We start from the raw sequence: 21,870 nt of genomic DNA on the forward strand, positions 1-21,870 counted from the left end.
CTTGCCTCTGAAATGCTGACAAGGGGCTGCTGAGGGGCCCTTCTTGGCTCCCTGGGGGCACTGGGAGATGGGCTGGTCACCTCCCCTTCTGCTAAAGGAATCCATGGCTACCAGCGTCCTATGAATCTGTTGTCACTACTAATTTTGTTCAGAGAGGAAAAAGCCAGAAAGACAGCTTCTCATCCAGGGGACTGAGGAGCAGAGTGGGGAGCCCTTTTGCAGATGCTCCTCTCCAAGGCTGTTGAGACAGCAGCAGGCTGGTGAGCGACAGGGTGAAAGCTCACCCAACAGGCAAGAGGGAAGATGGAAGGAGCCTGTGGTCCCTGCTCAACTGGAGGCTGAGAGGGTTGCACCCTCGGGGGACCTGTCTGGCCATCAGCTGCCCCCAGCACAGAGGGTGCAGCTCCTGCTGCCCTGAGGATGATCCTTGTGCTTTGTCCCCAGGATCCGCCCTCGGAGCCTGGCAGCCCTGGCCGTGAGCCCAGTACCCGACTGCCCCCGATCCGCCGGGACATGCCTGAAAGCCCTGCCTCGCTCGCCTCCAGCCGCAGCACCACCCCTCTCAAGCCCAAGGACCAGAGTCCGGTAAGGAGGAGCAGCCCCAGTCTGCTGTGGCCTGCGAGTGGGGCGAGCAGATCCTGCCTCTTCAGTACCATGGGGCTGGTGCCTCACCCCGGGTTTCGCAGGGCCAGGAGCAGAGGTCAGTGCCTTCAGAAGAGAGGTTAATCATCTGGTGAGCGAAGGCCTGGCTCTGCAGGTATTTTCCATCCAGCTGCCTGCAGAATTCCCCAGAGCTGCTCTAGCTCTGTGCAATTGATTTCCACCACCACCACCACCCCCCGCTTCTCCCTTGCCAAACACCAGCCTGATTCTCAGATTGAAACATCAGCGTGCGGGAAGTGGGGGAGGGAAGGCTCTGTCACACTGCAGCCTCGCTGGCCGGCGGGGACTCAGAGGATTCATCCCTTGCCAGCCCTGGGGTCAGGAGCCGGCTATGGGCCGCAGGGAGCAGCGGGCTGCTTCTCCCCAGGACAATCGGATTAGAGCAGACAAAGCGCCCTGAGCAATCTGCCAGCGCAGCACGTCGCTTTTCTGTTATTAATTTTTTTTCTTTTGCTGGTGTCGACAAAATCCCCAGGCAGAAAAAAATGGGAAGAAATAGGAGAGGCAAGAAAAAAGACAAGCATGAAATAGCTGTGGAGATCTGAGAAGCAGGATGTGAGCAGTTTGTCCCAGGTCTGCCCCTGTCCCACTCCTGCGAAGGGCTGAGCTGGGGGTCCGCAGGAGTGGGAGCAGGCACTGCCCCTGGTCCTGTGGGGTCTGGGCACGTGGGCCTGGGCTCGGGGTAACCTGGCCCCCGAAGGGGGGTGCTGGAAGCTGTGTTTTTGAGTGGGAAACGTGAGGCTGCTCTCGCCCACTGGAAGGGAGCGAGAGGGTCTGAGGGCGCAGAAATCTGGATCCCAGGAGCTCCCTGGCCGGTGTAGCCACCCTCTGGGTGCACGGCTTTTCTTTTCTCGGGGGGTCGTGGCTCTTTGCACCCCTCTGGGATGGGCTGACAGCACCGCACTGCCATGGCTCTGCCTTTGTCTTCCAGAACCACCTCTCAGCCAGTGCTCCGGCCTCCAAGTGCGCCGGCTCCTCCCCACCCCAGGACTCCCTCACGTCCTGCCCCGGGCCCAGCTCAGCCTCCCATCTCCGGCCACCTCCCGCCAAACTGCCTGCCACGGACACCATCGGTGAGTTCCCAAGGCCATGGTGATAGAGGAGAAGATTTGCTTTCTTCTTCTACAGGTGTTGCTCTGCAACTGGTTAGGCTGGGGCCAGAGGGACGGTGGAACACTTTCACCCTCATCAGCACAGGGAGCAGTTTTGCACTGTATTGACCTCAGCAAATGTGCGTCTGTGCAAAAATGTCACATAACTGTATGTTTCAGCTCTCTAAATGCTGAAGCTTTTGTACTGAGCTCAAACCCAGCAAACACTTTATGTGGATGTAGGAACTCTTGGCTTCAGGAATTCAGAAGGGCAGATGTTTTATCTGCACGTTATCATTTTTTCTTGGACGTGTTGTCGTTGTACTGCTGTGTGAAGCTGCATGCTTCAGGGCCTCAGCTGCAGGGGTTAGGAAGGAAGTCCCAGTGCTTCTGCCAGCACACATGATGCAGGAGGCCAGGACAGTTCCTGGTCAGTCTCCCTGTGTAGCTGAGGATCTCTGTAGCAGTAGGGGTCTTGCGTGTGCTTGGTGTTGCAAAGATCCCAGATGAGATCCAGGTGACCCAGGAACTGGTATGAATGGCTGCATCATTTTGAAAGTAGCGAGGAAAGTAGTGAGGAAAGTAGCGAGAGCTAAAGTGGTAGCCTTTGTGGTGGTTAATCTTGGCCTGGTCACATCACCTTTCCCTGCCTTAGTTTCCTTGAGAAACTTTGGGGAAGGCAGGTGGGGACAGCTCTCAGGAACAGCTTGGCCATGACCAGAAAGTGAGAGGAGAGCACAAGGGAGAAATTGAGCCAGAACTGGAGATGCTAAGCCTTTGTCTGGGCTAGAAAATTACAGAGGTTTAGCAAAAATTGAATTGGAATTGATTTCAATAAACCAGCAAGGCCCTGGAGGTAAAGCCACTTAGCCATCAACCATAGGTAATTTGACCTGGGCAAGATTGAAGAGGGCTTGGCAAAGGTGGTCAGGATTGTTGTGGGTTAGTGGCTGGCTGGTCCATGGTGCATCCTTTGGAGGGGGGGGGTCCGAAAGGTTTCCTCCACATGCCTGGGTCTGTGTGTCCCCTGTCCAGGATTGTTGAGACTGGGGGATACCCATCCTGTTGGGTTTGTACAGCTACAGCTCCATGCACCACCTATGTCTTGACAGTAACCAGCCTGCCCTCTTTCTTATCCTTCAACTTGTGCCAGGCTTGGCTGAGCCCTGTGTCTTGAGTCGGGGTGGGGGGAGGGGAGGGAAGGGGTTGGACTAGGTGATCTCCAGAGGTCCCCTCCAACCACAACCATGCTGTGATTCTGCACTGAGTGGAAAGTTTGATGCCAGGTGCTCTTTTCTCTTGCTAAAGCTCTCACACCCATCAGAATCCATGAACAGGTCTCTCCTTGCACAGCTCTCCGCAGCCCACTGAGTGTGTCCAGCCCCTACACATCCTCCTTTGGAATGGTGCCTCATGCCACCCTCAACGGCGAGCTCTCAGTCCCCAGCATGTATATGGGCATCCATCTCTCCCCGCAAGTCAGCAGCACTGTCATGTATGGACGGTCCCCAATGGTAAGTCCCTGAGGGGCTTACCCAGGCCATCGGCATGTGCTGTCTCTGCTGCCTGCCCCATGCTGTCCTGAGCTTGTCCTATCCCATGTGTACAATACCTGCATTCCTGCAATGAGCTTGACTCAATCTGTATGGAAGGGCTTCCTTCTGGAGGCAGCCTGGGTTTTTTTTTTTTTTTTTTTTTTTTTTTTTTTTTTGGGGGGGGGAGGAGGGGGAGGCAAGTGGAGACTGTGGAGCTCTCTGAGAAGCCCCTAGCAGTTCCCATCAGTGTATAGTGCTCTCGTTGGCTGAGAGCCCCTTTTGGCCTTTGTCACTTGAATGTGGGCAGAAGCAACAGGCAGAGACCATCACAGAGCAGTTCAAGCCCTGTCCCGGGGTGCGTGGGAGAAAAGGCACATGCCTGCCTTCATGTCTCCTCTTGGGGATCTTGGCATTTTGCACATCTTGTTCCCTTTGCTTTATACAGGTGGCTTTTGAGTCTCACCCTCACCTGAGGGCTTCTTCAATCTCCACCATCCCTGGAGGGAAACCGTAAGTGTGACCAAACTTGCAGGCTGCAGGGAGGATGGGCAAGTGGCCAAGCAGGCCAGCATGTGCCAGGTGTGTGTGTGTGTGCGTGTGTGGGGGGGGGGGTCGGCCCCCCTCCCCCCAAAAAAACATGGCCCATTTTGCAGCCTGTGGGACATGGCAAGGCTTGGCTGGAGTTTGTCTCCACCTCTGCATCCAGCTTTGTCCTTTCATATCTGGGCTTCAATTCAGTGGCATTTGGTGATCATAAGGAGATGATTGAGTGTATCCCTCATCAGCCAGACTACCCCAGAGCCCCTCCACCTGGCTTTGAGATGGTTAATGTGAGAAGCTGACTCCTCCATTCAGGCTTCATACAGGGATTTCTCAGTCCTCCTGTCTGCTTCCTTTCCAGTGCCTACTCCTTCTATGTCAGTGCCGACGGGCAGATGCAGCCAGTGCCTTTCCCACCCGATGCCCTCATTGGCTCTGGCATCCCCCGTCACGCACGGCAGCTCCACACCCTGACCCATGGCGAGGTGGTCTGCGCTGTCACCATCAGCAGCTCCACACAACATGTCTACACAGGGGGCAAGGGCTGTGTGAAGGTGTGGGATGTGGGACAGCCGGGCACCAAGACAGCCGTGGCACAGCTGGACTGCTTGGTGAGGAGACAGATGCATTGTGGAGGCTAGGAAGAGGAATATGTCCCTGTAACACCATGGAGGGGGGGGGGGAGGAGGCTCCTTTCATCTGTGTGCTGAGAAAAGGATGCTGTTCTCCCATTCCCTTGGCACTGATCAGATCCTTCTCCACTTGCCCCTTCACTGTAATCCCAATTTAGAACCGGGACAACTACATCCGCTCCTGCAAGCTGCTCCCTGACGGCCGCAGCCTCATCGTCGGGGGAGAGGCCAGCACCCTGTCCATCTGGGACCTGGCTGCCCCCACGCCCCGCATCAAGGCTGAGCTCACCTCCTCCGCACCTGCCTGCTATGCCCTGGCCATCAGCCCCGATGCCAAGGTCTGCTTCTCCTGCTGCAGTGATGGCAACATCGTGGTGTGGGACCTGCAGAACCAGACCCTGGTCAGGTGAGGGCTGGGGCTTGTTGGACCAGCGAGCTCTCAGCCCCCGCTGGGGCATCCCCCTCCACCCAGCCAGAGGATGCAGCAGGGATCTCCAGCTCTCCTGGCTGCCCTGGCCTCAGCTGGGATCCGCAGGCACTGCAGTCCTGCGTGCCAGCCACGCTTGTGCTCTCGGTCCCCCTTTTCCCAGGCAGTTTCAAGGTCACACAGATGGTGCAAGCTGCATCGATATCTCTAACTATGGTACCAAGCTGTGGACAGGGGGCCTGGACAACACTGTGCGATGCTGGGACCTGCGGGAAGGGCGTCAGCTGCAGCAGCATGACTTCAGCTCGCAGGTAGGGGCTGGGACTGGCTGGGACCTTTGCAGGGCTGGATGATGCCCAGGGTGCTGGTGCCTGATGTGGCCTCCTCCGCAGATCTTCTCCCTGGGGTACTGCCCCACGGGGGAGTGGCTTGCCGTTGGCATGGAGAGCAGCAACGTGGAGATCCTGCACGTGACCAAACCAGAGAAATACCAGTTGCACCTCCACGAGAGCTGTGTCCTGTCCCTCAAGTTTGCCTCCTGCGGTAGGAGAGCCCTTTTTCTGCTGTGGTTATGCAGATGCTGGAGCAGGGTGGCTGTGTGCAGGCCCCCCCCCCCCTCAATCCCTCCAACAGCTGTGTTTTTAGGGTTCCCCAGTGCTGAAACCCCTGAAAGGTGTTCCAAACACTGAGCCACTTTATCTTTTACCATAGGAAAATGGTTTGTAAGCACTGGGAAGGACAACCTGCTGAATGCCTGGCGGACACCCTATGGAGCCAGCATATTCCAGGTGAGGCAGGTCCTGCTGTGAGCAGGGCATGTGTAGGGTGGAGGGGTGCTTAGTCCATCAGTATGAAGAGCCCATACGTCATCATTGTCCCTGCATCCAGCTCTGCCCTCAGCTGGTCTCTCTTGTTTTCAGTCCAAGGAGTCTTCATCAGTGCTGAGCTGTGACATCTCAATCAACGACAAGTTCATCGTTACGGGCTCCGGTGACAAGAAAGCCACGGTGTATGAAGTGGTGTACTGAGGACCCCTGACTATCGCCATTCATCAATGAAGGAGCCAGACTTCGCCAATGCCACTTCAGCCTAGCAGAGCTGCTCCTGCTGCTGGCAGAGGCATCCTCGTTCAGTGCATAGCAGCAGCTGGCTGTGGTAGTGGAGCTGTTTTCATCTGCAGGCCTACTGTTATGCACTCATTCCCCCTGCCTTTCCCCTACCCCCCCCCCCGCCTTTCTTTCCTATCAGCTGTTAAAAAAAAGGCGGGGGGGGGGGAACTTACACATCTTTCTACCCCTTTCTCAGATTTCTGCCTTAGAGCAGAGTAGGGAGAGAGTAAACTAGAAGATCCTGGGCTTCAGGAGCTCTTTATGGGCATCTCAGTCATGGGGTGAGAAGGAGTTTTTTTTTTTTTTTTTTTTTTTGGGGGGGGGGGGGCGCGCAGCAAACTGGTTGGCAGAGCTTTGCTCCCCTCCCCCCCCCCCCAGACTGTCCCTCAGTCCTAGAGGCACCGAGGAGAAGTGATGAGACAGACACAGCCATCAGTGACTGAGAAAGGCCAGGGCCTAGTGTTTCGAGTGTTTCTCTCAGGTTACTGCTACTGAGTTAATGACACCAATTTTCTGCTGCAACAACAGCTGTAAATTCTTATCAGTAAAGAAATGTATTTAGCAGTATTTCCAATCCCTTACTAATAAAAAGGTGCAAAAGAGCTATTGCCATGGTGGTGGGGTGATAGTGTGTGGGGGGGGGAGAGGGGGGGAGGGAGTAATCTTACTACAGGAGCCATGGAAACCAAGCCCAGAGGACCCAACCCATCTGGGACAGATCATCCAAAACACCTGCCAGGCAATGTGAGCCAGCTGTGTAGGGCACTGTCAGTCAGCACACACCTGCAAGAGCCTTGTGCTAATCCATCACTCTCCTGCGTGCAAAGCAGTGGTGGCATCAGCACCCTGACTGCACTTGTGCCTGATAGGACATGAACTCCTGGCTGCACTGACTGCCACCGTACTAGGGTCCCAGCCAGCTGATTGCACAAAGCTCTTAGCAAGAGCGCCTACTCCCCTCCCCCGCCCCCCTCCCTAACCACCACAGCATGTTTGGCTGAAATCCAGACAGATAAGCCAACCACAACTGCTGACATCTCATTTCCTTAGGAAACCACTTCCCCAAGTGGTGACCTCTTCCCCCACACCCAGCAATGCAAAGCAGAGGTTCAGGGAATGGCATCTTGCCACGCAGCCACTGACACATGCTCTCTCCTTCACCACCACCGCCTGTGTTCAGCACCTGTGTGCTGAGTCCACTGTTCCTCAGCTCTGGGGAGCTCCCCACTGGATTTCTCTCCAAAAGGAGCAGAGCAGAAGAAAAATGCACCTCTGAGAAGAGCAAGTGCAGCTACATGGCCAAAATGCTCTGCCTGCAGCACAACACAGATGCAAACATGCTCTGTTCCAAGAACAGGAGGAGATGTGGAGGCTAAATGTATCACCTTCGTTAGCAGGATAAGATGCTACTGCCTGCTCTCCCTCCTCCCGACTGGGCTCACTCCCATGACCCCAGTGCTCTAAGGGTTTCATCCAGGAGCTGCTGCTCAGCCTCAGCTCCCATTGCTGCCTGGGATAAGGTACATCTCTAATTTTTGTTTGTTTTTATTATTAAATAGACCCTAGGAGGCACAGAGGGAGATAAGGCCTTAGCACGTCCTCTCTGGCCTAGTCCAGAGCCTTAACAAAAACCCCAAAACATTACATTAAAAAAACAAAGATTCCCCCCCCCCTTCTTGCACTACCCCCCACTCAAGATTTAGAAATAAACCAACAGAATGAACAAAACTAAAAGAAGAAAATCCCCAGGAAATTCATCGTGAGCAGCAGCCACCAGCTCCCAGCCCAGACCCACGCCTGGCCATGGTCCCAGGGGCACTGCTGCCCCACACCGCTCTCCTGGCGCTCAGACGCCCTCAGCCGCAGCTCTGAGGTCTTTGGGAAGCCAGCAGGTAGAGTCCATCCGTTTGCCCATGCTGATGTCCATCTGCCCCTGTGGAATAGACCTTTCCTGCTCCATGCCTGCAGGTGCCACCTTGCTCTTTCAGTAAATGACCTCGTAAACTGTAGCCTTCTTGTCCCCTGAGCCAGTAACGATGAACTGGTCATCCGTGGAAACGTCGCAACTGAGGACGGAGGAGGACTCCTTGGACTGGAGAGAGGGGAGGGCAGGGGTGGGTACGAGATGCAGCCCCCAAGTGGGGTCTTGTGTGGTCCCCACTAACCTGCCCCCCCCCCCCCCCCACACACACACACCCACCTTGAACTGGGGCCCTGACTTAGGTCAGAGGAGGCTGCAGGGAATAAGTTCGTTTATGGGTGTTATTACCGCTACAGTAAGTTTACACTTGAATGATTATGGGCAGATCCCAGCTCTGGGCAAGTCCTCCCCCACAGAAACATTTTCCCACTGCCCCGGGCTGCAAGGCAGTGTGCGCCCCTCACCTGGAATATGCTGGCCCCATAGGGCGTCCGCCAGGCATTTAGCAGGTTATCCTTCCCTGTGCTCACAAACCACTTCCCTGGAAGGACAGAAGGCACAAAGAGCATCATCTCACCAAACCAGGTCTACCAGCTGCATTCCTGCAGCAACACTTGCCCAGGTACATCAGATAACATGGGGACAAAAAGGTAAAAACTTCTCAGTCCATTGGCTAACCAGCTGCAGTTTTAGAGAACATGAGCTGGGAAAGAGGAAGGAGGGTCCTAGTGGACACAGCTGAACCTGTGGCTGCAGGAGGTGCTGCTCCAGAGGGATGCCCCTCACTAGGCTGGTACCACCAGTTCCCCAGGGCACAAGAGTTGCCTGTGTCTATCCAAGACATGAATTGCAAGAGGAGTAAAGGCTCTGAGCTGATACAACAAGCCCAGGAGAGTGAGGCCACCAGGAGACCTGCACGCATAAGTGCAGCCAGGCAGTTGGGAGCTGGTGCACTGACCACAGGAGGCGAACTTGAGGGACAGGACACAGCTCTCGTGGAGGTGCAACTGGTACTTGTCTGGTTTGGTCACGTGCAGGATCTCCACGTTGCTGCTCTCCATGCCAACGGCAAGCCACTCGCCTGTGGGGCAGTACCCCAGGGAGAAGATCTGCGGAGGAGGCCACATCAGGCACCAGCACCCTGGGCATCATCCAGCCCTGCAAAGGTCCCAGCCCCTACCTGCGAGCTGAAGTCATGCTGCTGCAGCTGACGCCCTTCCCGCAGGTCCCAGCATCGCACAGTGTTGTCCAGGCCCCCTGTCCACAGCTTGGTACCATCATTGGAGATATCGATGCAGCTTGCACCATCTGTGTGACCTTGAAACTGCCTGGGAAAAGGGGGACCGAGAGCACAAGCGTGGCTGGCACGCAGGACTGCAGTGCCTGCGGATCCCAGCTGAGGCCAGGGCAGCCAGGAGAGCTGGAGATCCCTGCTGCATCCTCTGGCTGGGTGGAGGGGGATGCCCCAGCGGGGGCTGAGAGCTCGCTGGTCCAACAAGCCCCAGCCCTCACCTGACCAGGGTCTGGTTCTGCAGGTCCCACACCACGATGTTGCCATCACTGCAGCAGGAGAAGCAGACCTTGGCATCGGGGCTGATGGCCAGGGCATAGCAGGCAGGTGCGGAGGAGGTGAGCTCAGCCTTGATGCGGGGCGTGGGGGCAGCCAGGTCCCAGATGGACAGGGTGCTGGCCTCTCCCCCGACGATGAGGCTGCGGCCGTCAGGGAGCAGCTTGCAGGAGCGGATGTAGTTGTCCCGGTTCTGGGGTTTGGGAGGGAAGCCCGCATTAGACCTTTCTCTCCAGGGCTCTTGCACCCATCCCGTGCCAGCCCCTGATGGGGGCAGGAGCAGAGTCAGCACTGCATCTCCTGCGGGCTGGGACACGGCTGGAGCCTAGAGGGATGTGGGAGCAGCAAGGGGCAGGCAGTGCATGGCCCCAGGATACGCAAGGCATCACCTCTTTGCTCTCCTGGTCCTGTCCTTTCCCCACCCTGTGCAGCTGCTGCACCGAACCGTGGGGAAAGGCCACCACAGCCCCAGCTGTGAGCTTGTCCTGCCACAGCAAGCGCCCCAAGCCACAGCGTGGATGCTGGGCAAAGCTGCAACAGCCACAGCTCTGACCACTAAAATATCGTTTCCCCCCCACACTCCAGATTTTCTGATGCAGCTTGAAATTATCATGACTCAGTCATTTCCCTGTTTACGCATCTGTATCCTCAAGGTCAGCACCGCTCCAAGAATAATATTTGTCAGGCTGCCCAGGCCCCAAGGCCAGCAAGTTAGAAAAGAGGAGGGCTTGGATTTGGGCTGCTCAAAGCAGGCACGGGGACTCCAATCCCAGCTATCCATTTAGAATAAACCAAAAGAACACAGGTTAAATATACTCTCAGGTGATGGCCATGTCTCAAGCTTGGCTCTGTTGAGCTACTGTGGTCTGACAGCCCATTTAATTTATTTATAAAAGAAATGCGAGTTCTCCCTCCTGGCCAGCCAGACTCACACAAGACAAAGCAGAAACAATGACTGTGCTGGATGCAAGCAATGCTTCAGGCTGTGCAGGACCTAGCCCTGATCAAGGAGCTGTGGGGGGAGGCTGCAACTGGAGTGGCTAGTCCAGCCCCAAGGCCATTACGCAGAGCAACGTCACTTTGGCATAGAAATACGCCACACTAAGTGTGACCTCCCCAGCCATGGCTCTGGTCCACCCAGTGCCCCACAGCCAGCACTCAGGGAGTTTCCAAGACAGAAGCCAGCAGTCTCTGCTGTGGCAGATTTATTAGCCACCTCTGGACTGGTCTTCCAGGAATTTCTCCTAGGCTTTTCCAAGCCCTTTCCAACATCTGACCTTCATCATGTCCCCTCACAGCCAATTCCCCCCGCCCAGGCTTGCTCACCTGCAGAACCAATGCATGGCCAAGGTCATGCTGCACCCTGTGCACTCCTGCCCCCAGAAACAGGCAGCCCCAATCCCACCTGGACCCACTGTGCTGGCGCCAGGTGCCCAACACCCCCCCCCTTACCAAGCAGTCCAGCTGTGCCACGGCTGTCTTGGTGCCTGGCTGTCCCACATCCCACACCTTCACACAGCCCTTGCCCCCTGTGTAGACGTGCCGCGTGGAGTTGCTGATGGTGACAGCGCAGACCACCTCGCCGTGGGTCAGGGTGTGGAGCTGCCGTGCGTGACGGGGGATGCCGGAGCCGATGAGGGCATCGGGCGGGAAAGGCACCGGCTGCATCTGCCCATCAGCACTGACATGGAAGGAGTAGGCGCTGGAAAGGGCAGAGCGGTAAGGGGGTGCCCCAGGCCCCCAGCACAAAGAGCAGCCAACCCTAGGGATGAAGTGCCCAAGCAGCGAGGTACCCGTGGGGAAGAGGGATAGGCATGCACCGGGGTGTGGAAACAGGCCCCAACCGTGCCGTGCTGCTCAGTGCACACCTCCCATGCCAGGCCTGCCCATGGCTTGCCTTTGCCTCCCCCTAAAGCCCTGCATGGCCCCCGAGTGCCGCCCCACTTACGGCTTCCCCGACGTCCCTACTTGCATGCTGGCTGCCAGTCCCGGGACACGCATGTGCGGGTGGGGGTCATAGCCGACCTGGGGGGAACACGTGGTGAGGCTGGCTGGTGCCCACCAGGTCCACAGCTCCCCGGGGCACATGTTGCTCACCAGCGGTGATCGTCCATAGCTTCCGGCACCCGCAGCCCCATTGAGCTGGGGGGACACAAGGTGGAGGCTGGCATAGGCGCTGCTCCCGGCCACGTCCCCGTTGACAGCAGGGTGAGCCATGCTGAAGGCGGCTGAGTATGGGCTCTGCACGCCCAGCGGGGTCCGCAGGCCCAGAGCTGCAGGTGGATGGGGGTGAGGGGGTGCCGCTGCCGGTGGGATGGATGCTCGCCCAGGAACCTGCCAGCAGCAGAACCCAGGGTGGTGGGAGTCACATCCACCCCTCACCTAAGGGGTCCAAAGCCTTGGCAGCAGTGGGGCGAAACTGTGGGGCACTGTTGCCAGTACCCAGGGCTGCATCCTGCGATGTGGGCGTGCTAGGCTTCAGGCTGGGGGTGCCTGCCTTCTCCACCTGCAAGGATCAGAGCAGAGGGTCACCATGCACATCCCCCAGCAGCAGCAGCTCCCCAGCATGACACCTCCCCACCATCCAGCAGGCCCCAGCGAGCTGAGCCCCTTCCTTGCCCCTCAACAGCCAGGACAGAATGCACCCAGGCTGCCCAGCCGAAGCTGCAGTAGCTGCGGGGACAGAACGCAAGGAGGGAGGCTTCCACCCTTCTCCATCCTCGCAAAACCACAGACCTCCAGGCAGCTTAGAGGGTCACATCCCCCAGCCTGGGCCCAGCTACATCCCTGCTCACCACGGGCACGTCCCTGCTGCGGGACGGGGACATGCTGCTGGAGGAGGCCATGGAGGTGGGGCTCAGTGGTATGGCTTCTTTCCTCCCCAGTGGGACCTTCTCTGCACCATTCTCCCGGGATGAGTAGGAGTGGACACTGTGCGGGGATGAAGGGTCCTGGGGGAGAATACAGGGACGGGCAGGGCAGTTGGCAGGCAGCAGCCTCCTGCCCAAGCACTGATGGAGTGAGCGAGCAGCTGCAGTGGGGAGCCTGCGCAGGGGTTGGTTCCTGCCATCCCAGTAAGGGCTGGTGGCTCCCACAAGACGCAGCCCCTGGGCTCCTCGGGGAGATGGGGCAGGCACTGGCCTCGGTGCACTAACCTCATCCACCACCAAATTATCCTCGCTTTTGTCCGCATCACTGCCCTGAAACACAGAGAGGTCGGTTGGCACTGAGCCAGCTGCACCAGCCCCGCAGACATCCCAGGAGAGCAGGGAAGCAGAGAGGCACTGCCAGCTCTGCTCCTCGCCGGGCCGGGGGGATGCACTGGCCCCCATGCCCAGGGCTCACATAGTCGTTGATGAAGTCCTTATCCTCTGCCTTCCTCTTCTTGCTGCTGCTCAGGTACTCGGAGATAGTGCGTGCCCGCTCCCCGTTGGGCAGTGCCAGGGAGCTCTGGGCAGGAGAAGGTGGTGTCAGGGGCCACCGGCACGGTACGCTCCCGGGCCAAGGGGCCGCCAGCACTGCCATGTGCCCACACTGCCAGAGGGGTGGGGGGCTGCTGCTGGGCACCGGCTGCCCCAAAGGAATGGGGCCCCTGGCATCCCAGGCACCGGGGCTGCCTGCCGCGGAGCTGGCCCCTGCCCAAGCACGCTGACCGCTGCTCTCAGGGCTGCCAGCCAAGAGCCCTGCGCAGCAGGAAGGGAAGGTGGGAAGAGGCACTTACGGGGCCAGGGTCCCGCTCTGTCTCCACGGTGACGGCGAGCGGCGGCAGGACCAGGCAGAAAGGAAGGGAAACGGCTGTGCCACGCGCCGCAGCCGCCCCTCTGCCTGGGATGGGGCGCTGGCACGGCGGGGTGCTGGGTGCCCGTGGGGCAGTGCCTCCCCCCAGGCATGACCGGAGACCTTCCCCTGCCCAGCCAGAGTCTTGCTGGAAATCCCTCGCTCCCCTCCCGCCCCCGCACCGAGGGAGCCCGAGGGCCCAGCATGGGGAGCAGCACAGCAGCACTGCAGCCCGCACCCCTCCTCACCTCTGTGCTCGGCGTCGTGGCCGCCCCGGTCGTCCTTGGCCAGGAGCTGGGCCTGGGCCCCCAGCGCCCCTGAGAGCGCCAGCAGCCCCGAGGCACCGCCGAGGCTGGCCAGGCCAGGGGGTTGCAGCCCCGAGGAGTGGGGGGTTAGTGGGATGGGGGGAGCGTGGTGGGAGAGGTGCTGCGTCTGGAGCTGGTGCTGGAGGGAGAAAGGGGAGCAAAGGGGAAAGCGGAGCCGAAGGGCCGGAGTCAGGATGGCCCCCAGGGAAGGGAGATGCCCTGCTCCAGCCAGCAGCAAGAGCGAGTGCAGTGCGGGAGAGCCGGGCGCCAGCATGCTCCCTGCACAGCCCTCTGGCCCCAGGGACAGGGCTCCCCAGCCCCACCATCGCGGGGGGACAACCGGCATGCAGGGACGGCCGCGGCTGCCACCTCCTTCCTCTGGGGCCGGTGGACACCGGCACACAGAGTAAGTGGCTGGCACCAGCCATCGACCCCCTCCCCGAGGCTCACGGAGGGCGGTGTCTCCGTGGGGCAGGACTGCACTCTGGCTCCAGCTCCCCCCACTGCGGTTGCCCATCACCCCCGCTGGGCTCGGCCTGCCCTCCCTCTCCACCCCGGTGCAGCAGAGGGAAAGGCTGGAGGGAGGCAGCCCAGCCCCCCACGTGGAGGCCAGACAGCCCACCCTGCCCGGGGGTGCCACCGTCTGCAGGGGCCCAACACGGCCCTGGCCAGCCGAGGGTTCACATACCCCAATTGCCACGTTCAGGTCGGTCATAGTCACCTGCTTCGCCCGCTCCACAGCTTGGACCACCTGCTGCTGGTGCTGCTGGGACGGAGGGGCAAGTGGGTGCCTGGGGGCAGCAAGGGGCTGACCCCCCAGCAGCACCCCCCTCCTGCCCTGCTGCTGCCGTCCTTGCGGCTCAGGACCCTCGAGGACACGGCCCCATACTCCCACCCGCTGCTGTGGCCAGAGCAAACCCACCCACTTGTGCCACTAGCAGCTCATTTCTCTAGAGAATTAGGCAAAAGTCCAGCCTGGAGCACAGGGCCCAGCTGCACCTGTGACAAGGGCTGGAGGGAGCTCTGTGCACTCCGGTGCGGGGCTTACCCACCTCCTGAGACAGGAACGGGATGAGCTGGGCACAGATCACATTGAGCCGCTTGGCAATTTCCGTCTGGAAGCAGAAGACAGGCAGGGGACATCAGAAGATGAGAGCAGCACTGTCCCTGTGTGCTACTCCCCACTCACTGTGCCCCACTGCCCCAAAACTACGGCTGATGGGTGCCAGGAGACTCCCCATGACAAGCAGAGCCTCCCCTCACCCCCGCCACCTCCCCGGTGTCCAGCTGAGATGCACCAATGAGTGCTGGTGCTCACCCCAAATAGCTGCTGCTCAGCATCCAGGTGTCAAACACCAATGCAGGACTGCAGAAGCTCCCTGCTTCCTAACGCCCCTTCCAAAACCATAAGCCCGGCATCATCCTCCTCTCCCCTCCAAGGGCCCCCAACACAAGCCCACCCTGCTCCACACCCAGAGGCCAACCTGTGCCATAAACACTGCTGTGGGACATGGAGACCCATAGGGCCAAGACCACAGGACTCCAGTCCTGCCATGCCGGGACAGCACACCCTGGCCCCGCAGCTCCCCACCACCCCTCCACGCAGCCTCGCTTGGCAGCACCGGATGCTAATTGCCGCTCTCCCAGGCTCACCGGGAAGCCCTGGAGAGGTGCTCTCATTACAGCTGCTGTTTTTCTGCAACACTTGAGTGCCACAAGCAATCAGGAACGTGGAGCACAGGGCAGGAGAGGGACAGCGCACAGGGCTGTGCTGGTCTCCCGCCGAGGCCCCGCAGCTGTAGGGAAGCCAGAGTGGGGCAGTGTGCCCCCCGAACCTGCACGTCCCCCAGGAGCCAGCTCTCCCAGCCCCTCAGCTGCATCCCCAAGGAAGGGGCCTAGTCCCTCACAGCAACAGCTGAGAGAGCAAATGCTGCCTCAAGGAAGCAACAGTGAAGCCCAAGCTTTTCCTTGCCTGGCTCGCACCAGGGGGATCCCATGGCCCAGCATGAGAGAGGCAACTGGGGGAAGATGAGCAATTTTTCATAAAGTCAAGCATCCTTCACTCTGGGGGTCTGCCACAGGCTGGGGGTGCTGTGGGCAAGGCACTGCCCCAAGCTCTGAACGTCTCCATGCCCAGGGTGGGGGCACCCCAAGCCAGGAGGAAACACTATGGACCCAACGTGGGGCTCTGAGGATGGAGGGTCGAGTCCACTACTCCCATCCAGCCCTACAAGGAGACCGTGGATCACCTGGACCTGCCGATCACCGACCTTGGGCAGGTCTCCCTCGCCCTGCTCGGCCCAGCACCACAAGGCTCAGGCGAGAGGCCACAGCAACGCAAGCAAAACCAGGGCTGCCCTCCACAGCAGCCACCATGCTGGCTTTGCCAGGCTCACAGAGAAACAATCCAGCACCCACCCTCACTTCCCCTTCCGAGGGAGGGAAAAAAGGAAAGAAAGAAAGGAAGGGAAAAAAAAAAAAAAACAAGCAAGGAGATTTGGCAGGCAGCAGTTCTGGGAAGGATTTAGCTGTCTCCTGGGGCCAGCAGTGATGGATTCTCTTCCCTAATGCACTGATGGGCAGCAGCTCCTTGGGGAGAACTGCCTCCAATTCACTCGCACTCGTTAATGTGCAATTTACTGGCACTTTAACGCTCTCAGCATGAAAAATGATCATGCTGTTTGCAGCCCCCTCAGCCACCAGCACCGTCACCTCCCCTGCGGCTGGCGGTGAGCAAGTCCAAGGCCAGGAAGACTCGGGGAGATGGTTTTACAAAAAGCTACAGGCCAGTTCCACACCAAAATAACAGTAAAAAATTAATATCTGCCTGTTCCTGCCTACGGCCTCCTCTGCCGAGCCTGCGGCTGCTGCAACAGATCTCACATCAGAGCCCAGGTCCGCCAGCTGCCCAGTGCCTGGGCGAACCCAGGCCAAGACTGTCCCAGACTCTGGCCCTTCCTGGTGTGCTCCAGCACCAGCACGGAGAGCTGTGGGCACAGGCTGGCTTCCCAGGCTGGCAGCACGGGCAAAGGATGGAGGCATGGCACAGCTCTGGTGCAGACGGGGACGCGGGACCCTGAACACGCGAGCCATGCGGGACAGGGAGGGGAGGCGACCTGATCCCCCTGCAGCGCCGATAACCGACGGCCTCCTGTGCAGGCAGTTCCCATTTTTCACACAATGGCTGTTGTCCGTCAGAGCACAGACTTACAGGCCCTTGTTAAAAGTGCAGACAGCTCGTTGGCAAGCTGCCAGCAGCACCTGGAAGCGGCCGCAAACACGGCCGCCTGCAAGGCCAGGAGGGAAAAGCAGCCGCCAGATGAAAGGAGCACGCAGCCCCGCGGGAGGGGGCACTGAGCTGCAGCCCCCCGGCACCCGGCCTCCTACAGGGGCTGTTGCATGCCTCCAGCTCCCCCTGATTTGCCAGTCATCCTTTCCCTTCAGCAGGGAAGGCAATGAGGGGCAGTGCATGTGGTGGTGGGGGGGGGGGGGAATAGCAAGAGCAGCAAATCCCCCTGCCGGCAGGTTCAGCCCCCAGCTGGCCAGGGCCGCTGGCTCCCGCGCAACAGTTGGCCAAGGCGGGTGGTGGAGTACAGGGCCCGGGAGGAAGGAGGGCTGCACTGGAGTATGCCTCACCAGACTCCTCTGCAGCCCTTTTAAAAATAGATGAGAAGAAACCTTCTGTCTTGGAGGCACAGAGCAGCTGGTGACCAAGAGTGCAGCACAGCAGGAGCAGGGGAGGGAGGCAGGCATGGTGGGCTGTGCGCCCCAGCCTCACAAGCCCCATCGCTGTGCATCCTGACCCATCCACCCCACTTCAGGGTGCTCCTCACCCTGGCACTCCCAGGCAACCCATCCCAGGGCCAGCTGGGCACTGCATGGTTGCAATGCCTTTGAGCAGCAGCTTATCATCCTGGTGCAGAGCCACGGCACGCCCTGCCCCACTGGACTGCTCTCCTCCACACGCTCCCTTAAGTGGCCACTCACAACCTGGCACTGGTGCATGGGCATGAAAACCCAGTTCCTCCACAATGCCTCCCCACCATGACAAGCCCACCGTGAGCCAGCCTGAAGCATGCATGAAGTCTTGAACCCAGTGCCAGTCATGTCAGAGCACGTGTGCATGCAAGCACACATGTGGGCAGCATTCCCACGCTGCAAAGGGGAACAGAGCTCTCCAAAACCCAGGAAAGGAGCACGTTGCCCACAGCACACCCTCCCCTGACCTATGCCAAACCTCCACTTCTCACACTTTCTCTGGGGAAGGGCAATCCAAAAGGCCAGAATGGTAGGGACAGGACAACAGGGGTGGGCAGCAGAGGCAGCTCCCTGCCCCACTGAGACTCACCTGCTTGTGCATCTCAATGTTCAGGCCATAGGACATCTCATAGTACTGCAAAGGGAGAACACAGTGTCAGCAGCACTGGAGACTCATGGCCAGAAAGCCCTCTCCAGTGCTGGTTTGTGAGATCAGCCTGACCACAGACGTCTGCATTATCAGGCTGGGGGAGGAAACGGTCCCTGGCTCTCTGGGCCTGGGAGTAGAGGCTTCGCCACAGCCTGCAGGATGGACACAGCCCTCCCAGGACTCCCCATCGCCGCTCCCATTGCTGCTGGTCAGAAAGGAGACGAGCCGCATGGGAACACTTCACTGTCCCTCCACAAGCCACAGCAGCAAGTGCTGCTTTAACACCATAGCTCATTTCAGGGCAGAGAGAGGAGACAATAACAATCACAAGAACCAGGGGCTGGCCCCAAAACCCAAATACAAGGGGAAGCCAAAGCATCCCAGGGCTGCATGTCCTTTGATGGTTCAGAGGAGAAACCCCCCACCAGCCCTACTCCTTTCAGGTGGAGCTCACTAACCATGACATAATGACGCTGGATTTCTGTTTTTTCTGTTGCCAGCTTTTCACATTCTAACTTCAAGCTGTAAAAATAAAGAGGGGGGAGAGAGAGAGAGAGAGAGAGAGAGAGAGAGAGAGAGAGAGAGAGAGAGAGAGAGAGAGACATCCCCTGTTCCCCCTTCCACCAGACAAGATCTGCCAGGCTGGACAGAGCATGAACCCTCCCCACACACCATATGCTTCAGTCTCCCGCTCACAAACTCAATCCCATTTCTCAGCACAAGCCAAGAAAACCACCTGAAAGAGGGTGGGGAAGGGCTGAAGAAGAAAAGACAGACAGCAAGGGGCTCCCCATGTCAGGGAGCAATCCGCAGCACTTTAACCCCCTCCCTTGCATCTGTTTCCCAAATGCAGCAGGCTACAAAGCCAAGCTGCATTTCAAACCTTGCTCTGACCAGCAAGGAGCAGAGAGGCTGCAGGTCTGTTAAGCGACTGCTCCAGTTCAGCCCAAAAGCTTGGCCCTAAAAGCCAGCATCCTCATTCCAGAGCTTTTGGCAGAAGGAGGCTGGGGAGGGTAGATTCCCCCCCCCCCCCCAAAATGAGATTGTTTCAAGCAACCAAGGTGGTGCCTGGCACAGTCACCCTCCAGATGGACCAGTGCCCACAGCAGCAAGGAATGGGCCTTGCTGCCAGCCCACACTGATGCCCAGTGCCGAGAAAGGAGCCACCTCTTGCCAGTTTCAGTTAAGTGCCCAGCTTCTTGCTGGCTTGCAAGGCCTGGCAGCATCTCACCTGTGGTATTGGTTTTGCAGAAACTGGAATTCCTCCTTGATCCGGTCCAAGGTCTCCGGGTAAGTCAGCTTCAGGGACTGTGGGGTGGCGGGGATGGCGCTCGCAGCCACTGGGGCTCCCGACGCAGCAGAGGGTGCCTGGAGATGGGCCTGAACAGAGGAGGGGGCCGGCAGGGTCACCCCCACTATCCCCAGTGCCTCATGGGCTGGTGCAGGACTGGCCCCTGACAGATTCACACATTCCCAGTAGCATTTCGTGTGCTCTAGGGAAATAGCTACAGGCACATTCAAGAAAGGGGTATGTGCAGAAGAAGGCAGAGGGAATTATTGCAAAGGAAATTGGCTATGGCTAGACATTATACTTGATTCTATAATGGGCAACTGTTTTCCACCTTTTCAGCACTGGTTCAGTCACTGAGCCAGAAGAGAATTAGTAATTACCGATATCACAGAGAATGCCACCCATGCAGGCAGGGAAGATGATCACCCAGGCCCTTCCCCTAGCAGTCAAGTCACAGCAGCAGACCCTGCACACCCTGGACAGCGGTCTGTCCTCACCCACATGTCACAAAACCAAAACTTTCCACTTGGTTTCATTCAACAATTCCCCATGGAAATGCCCTGCCTCCGATTCAGCTTCTAGCATTTCACAAAACTAATCCACCCCTCAAAAAAGCTCTGGGGAGCAAACATTGATTTAAGAAGGAGGAGAATAAAAACAGTCCTGTGCCCATAACATTGGGTTCCACCACTTTCCAGGCAAAGCGTAAGCCTTGATACTCCAAAAGCATCTCCCACCCCTCCCTGGTGGGGTACAAGGATGGCTCTGTTTTGGGTCACAAAAATCACTCTAAGGATGGGGCCAGCAGAGCTGGCACAGGACCCATGTGCTCACCCCTGGCCAGGAAGGGAATGACACCAAGTCACATTCTCACCGGAGGCCGGTTTTGAGGGAACATCTTCGGTACAGGACAGGCCCAGAATCCCTTACGCCACTCTGTTCACTGAATGTGCTCTCAGGATTGGGTCCCACAGATGTTTGCCAGCTCCAGCTTAGCCAGAAGCGTTAAGAGACAGAGAAATCGCTGCCTTGTGCTGTCCATGACCTGGCAGGCCCAGCTGGGAGCCCTGGCACTAGGACAGAACTGACTCAGGATGCAGGGTCCCGGCAGACATGTGTGCAGCTGAGCAGCCCCCCAGTGCACAGACCCCTGAACCCCCCAGCCTGGAGCATCCAGCCTTGCCTCCCAGCTCCAGCCAGCTGCACCGCTCACCCTGGCAGGGGCTGCCGAGCCCATCCACGCCCCCTGTGGCCTGGCGCCGGCAGCCGGGCCGCAGGGGGAACCGAAGGGCCCCAAAGCTCCGTGCAAGCGCTGCGGGCCCTACCTGCCTGCCGCCAGCACCGCGCCCCGGCTCGAGGCTCACAGCTCGCCGCCGCCGGCCCCGCGGTGGGCGCCGCCCCGGCCCCGGCCCGCACGGCTCCCCCGCTGCACGCAGACAATAGCCCCCGCCGCCGCCCGCAGCAGGTACAGCGGCGGGAGGCACCGGCCGCGCCGCCGCCCCAGCCCCAAGCCGGGCCGGCCCGCGCCCGAGGGAGGCCTGGAGAGCGCAGCGGGCCCAGCCCGGCCCGGGATAAGACTTACCGCGCTGCTGGCCCCGGCCCCGGCCGCGCGCCCCCGGGGCCGGGCCGGGCCGGGCCGGGCCGAGTCGTGCTGAACCGAGTCGAACCGGGCCGGGCTGCTGGCTGCGCTCCCGCCGCGCCGCGCCGCGCTCGGCTCAGCGCCCCCTCCCCGCCCGCCGCGGCAGCCGCTTTGCGGGGAGACCGATCAATGAACTAGCGCCAGCTCCACGTGGGGCCTGGCTCGTGCTGGCAATCGCCGGGGCGGCTGGCCAATAGGAACGCCGCGGGAGCGCACCGCCCCCACGTGGGGTTTCGCCGATCTGGCATGCGATTGGGCAGCCGGGCCTAGCCGCCAGGAGAATGTGTCAATCTGCGGAAGGAGCGGTAGCAAGAAAAGGGACAGCGAGGGGCGGGGGAGGAGCGGTTAACCTGTGCGGTGCCGGCGCGGGGCGGGCCGCGGGGGGCGCAGGGGGCACCGCGGACACGGGGGGACACTGGGGACCTGAGGGGACATTGGGGACTAGGGGGACACTGGGGACCCGAAGGGACACTGGGCACACCGAGACCCGGGGTGGGGGGGGAGACACCGGGACCCGGGGGGGTTACCGGGGCCGGCGTGCAGGGCGCCCACGGGGCTGCTCGGTGCCAGCGCGGGCTGCCAGTGCCGGTGGATGTGCCTCTGGCCCGGCCGTCTGCCGGGGCGAGGGTCCGGCCCCTTTCCAGCGCCGAGTCAGGACCCCCGACACCACACATGCATCTTCTAACCAGAGTCCCCAGGTTTCCACAAAAGACCCTGCTTGGTTCTGAACCTGCTGCCACCGGCCGATTCTGCATCAGAGAAGAGCTCTGATATTTTAGGCTTTTTCCTAAAACACATTAAACACCAGCAGCCCCCCCCCCACACACACACACACCCTTTAATCAATTCTCCTGTGAGGCGGCAGGTTGCAGCTCTGGGGATATCTGGGGCTCTGGGGCTGGCTTGGGGAGCGAACCCTCCTTGGCGTGGGCGGCCTGTGAAGGCCCCGGGGCTCCAGCCCTCCC

The 21,870-nt window shown here is 59.5% G+C and overlaps 2 protein-coding genes across 19 annotated transcripts in view; one reads left to right on the forward strand and one right to left on the reverse strand.

Annotated features, from left to right (window-relative positions):
• The window catches only part of TLE2 (TLE family member 2, transcriptional corepressor), a 20,200-nt gene extending 13,601 nt beyond the window's left edge, over nt 1-6,599 (forward strand). For 2 of the 4 annotated variants that reach the window (XM_062596538.1, XM_062596540.1), the window contains exons 11-20: nt 445-585; nt 1,595-1,736; nt 3,108-3,268; nt 3,735-3,799; nt 4,191-4,440; nt 4,620-4,867; nt 5,052-5,199; nt 5,281-5,431; nt 5,600-5,676; nt 5,809-6,312. In XM_062596538.1, coding sequence (XP_062452522.1) covers nt 445-585; nt 1,595-1,736; nt 3,108-3,268; nt 3,735-3,799; nt 4,191-4,440; nt 4,620-4,867; nt 5,052-5,199; nt 5,281-5,431; nt 5,600-5,676; nt 5,809-5,916 — 1,491 coding nt within the window. In that variant the 3' untranslated portion in view covers nt 5,917-6,312. Of the gene's footprint in view, nt 1-444; nt 586-1,594; nt 1,737-3,107; nt 3,269-3,734; nt 3,800-4,190; nt 4,441-4,619; nt 4,868-5,051; nt 5,200-5,280; nt 5,432-5,599; nt 5,677-5,808; nt 6,313-6,375 lie in introns of those variants that run through there. The other 2 variants (XR_009960896.1, XR_009960897.1) reach the window with 2 other exon arrangements.
• The window catches only part of LOC134151721 (transducin-like enhancer protein 1), a 27,087-nt gene extending 6,056 nt beyond the window's left edge, over nt 1-21,031 (reverse strand). The window contains exons 1-21 of one of the 15 annotated variants that reach the window (XM_062596530.1): nt 20,849-21,024; nt 20,141-20,257; nt 19,207-19,355; nt 18,434-18,497; nt 17,916-17,960; nt 14,620-14,682; nt 14,289-14,330; nt 13,511-13,706; nt 13,207-13,391; nt 12,831-12,935; nt 12,641-12,685; nt 12,281-12,436; nt 11,868-11,991; nt 11,583-11,758; nt 11,434-11,510; nt 10,938-11,187; nt 9,431-9,678; nt 9,099-9,246; nt 8,877-9,027; nt 8,383-8,459; nt 7,659-8,089 (exon numbers count right to left, since the gene is read on the reverse strand). In XM_062596530.1, the coding sequence (XP_062452514.1) occupies nt 7,982-8,089; nt 8,383-8,459; nt 8,877-9,027; nt 9,099-9,246; nt 9,431-9,678; nt 10,938-11,187; nt 11,434-11,510; nt 11,583-11,758; nt 11,868-11,991; nt 12,281-12,436; nt 12,641-12,685; nt 12,831-12,935; nt 13,207-13,391; nt 13,511-13,706; nt 14,289-14,330; nt 14,620-14,682; nt 17,916-17,960; nt 18,434-18,497; nt 19,207-19,355; nt 20,141-20,164 (2,433 nt within the window). In that variant the 5' untranslated portion in view covers nt 20,165-20,257; nt 20,849-21,024 and the 3' untranslated portion in view covers nt 7,659-7,981. The other 14 variants (XM_062596529.1, XM_062596527.1, XM_062596524.1 and 11 more) reach the window with 14 other exon arrangements.
• Nucleotides 21,032-21,870: the final 839 nt, after the last annotated feature.

The sequence above is a fragment of the Rhea pennata genome, chromosome 27, assembly GCF_028389875.1.
Source record: "Rhea pennata isolate bPtePen1 chromosome 27, bPtePen1.pri, whole genome shotgun sequence".
NCBI lineage: Eukaryota > Metazoa > Chordata > Aves > Rheiformes > Rheidae > Rhea > Rhea pennata.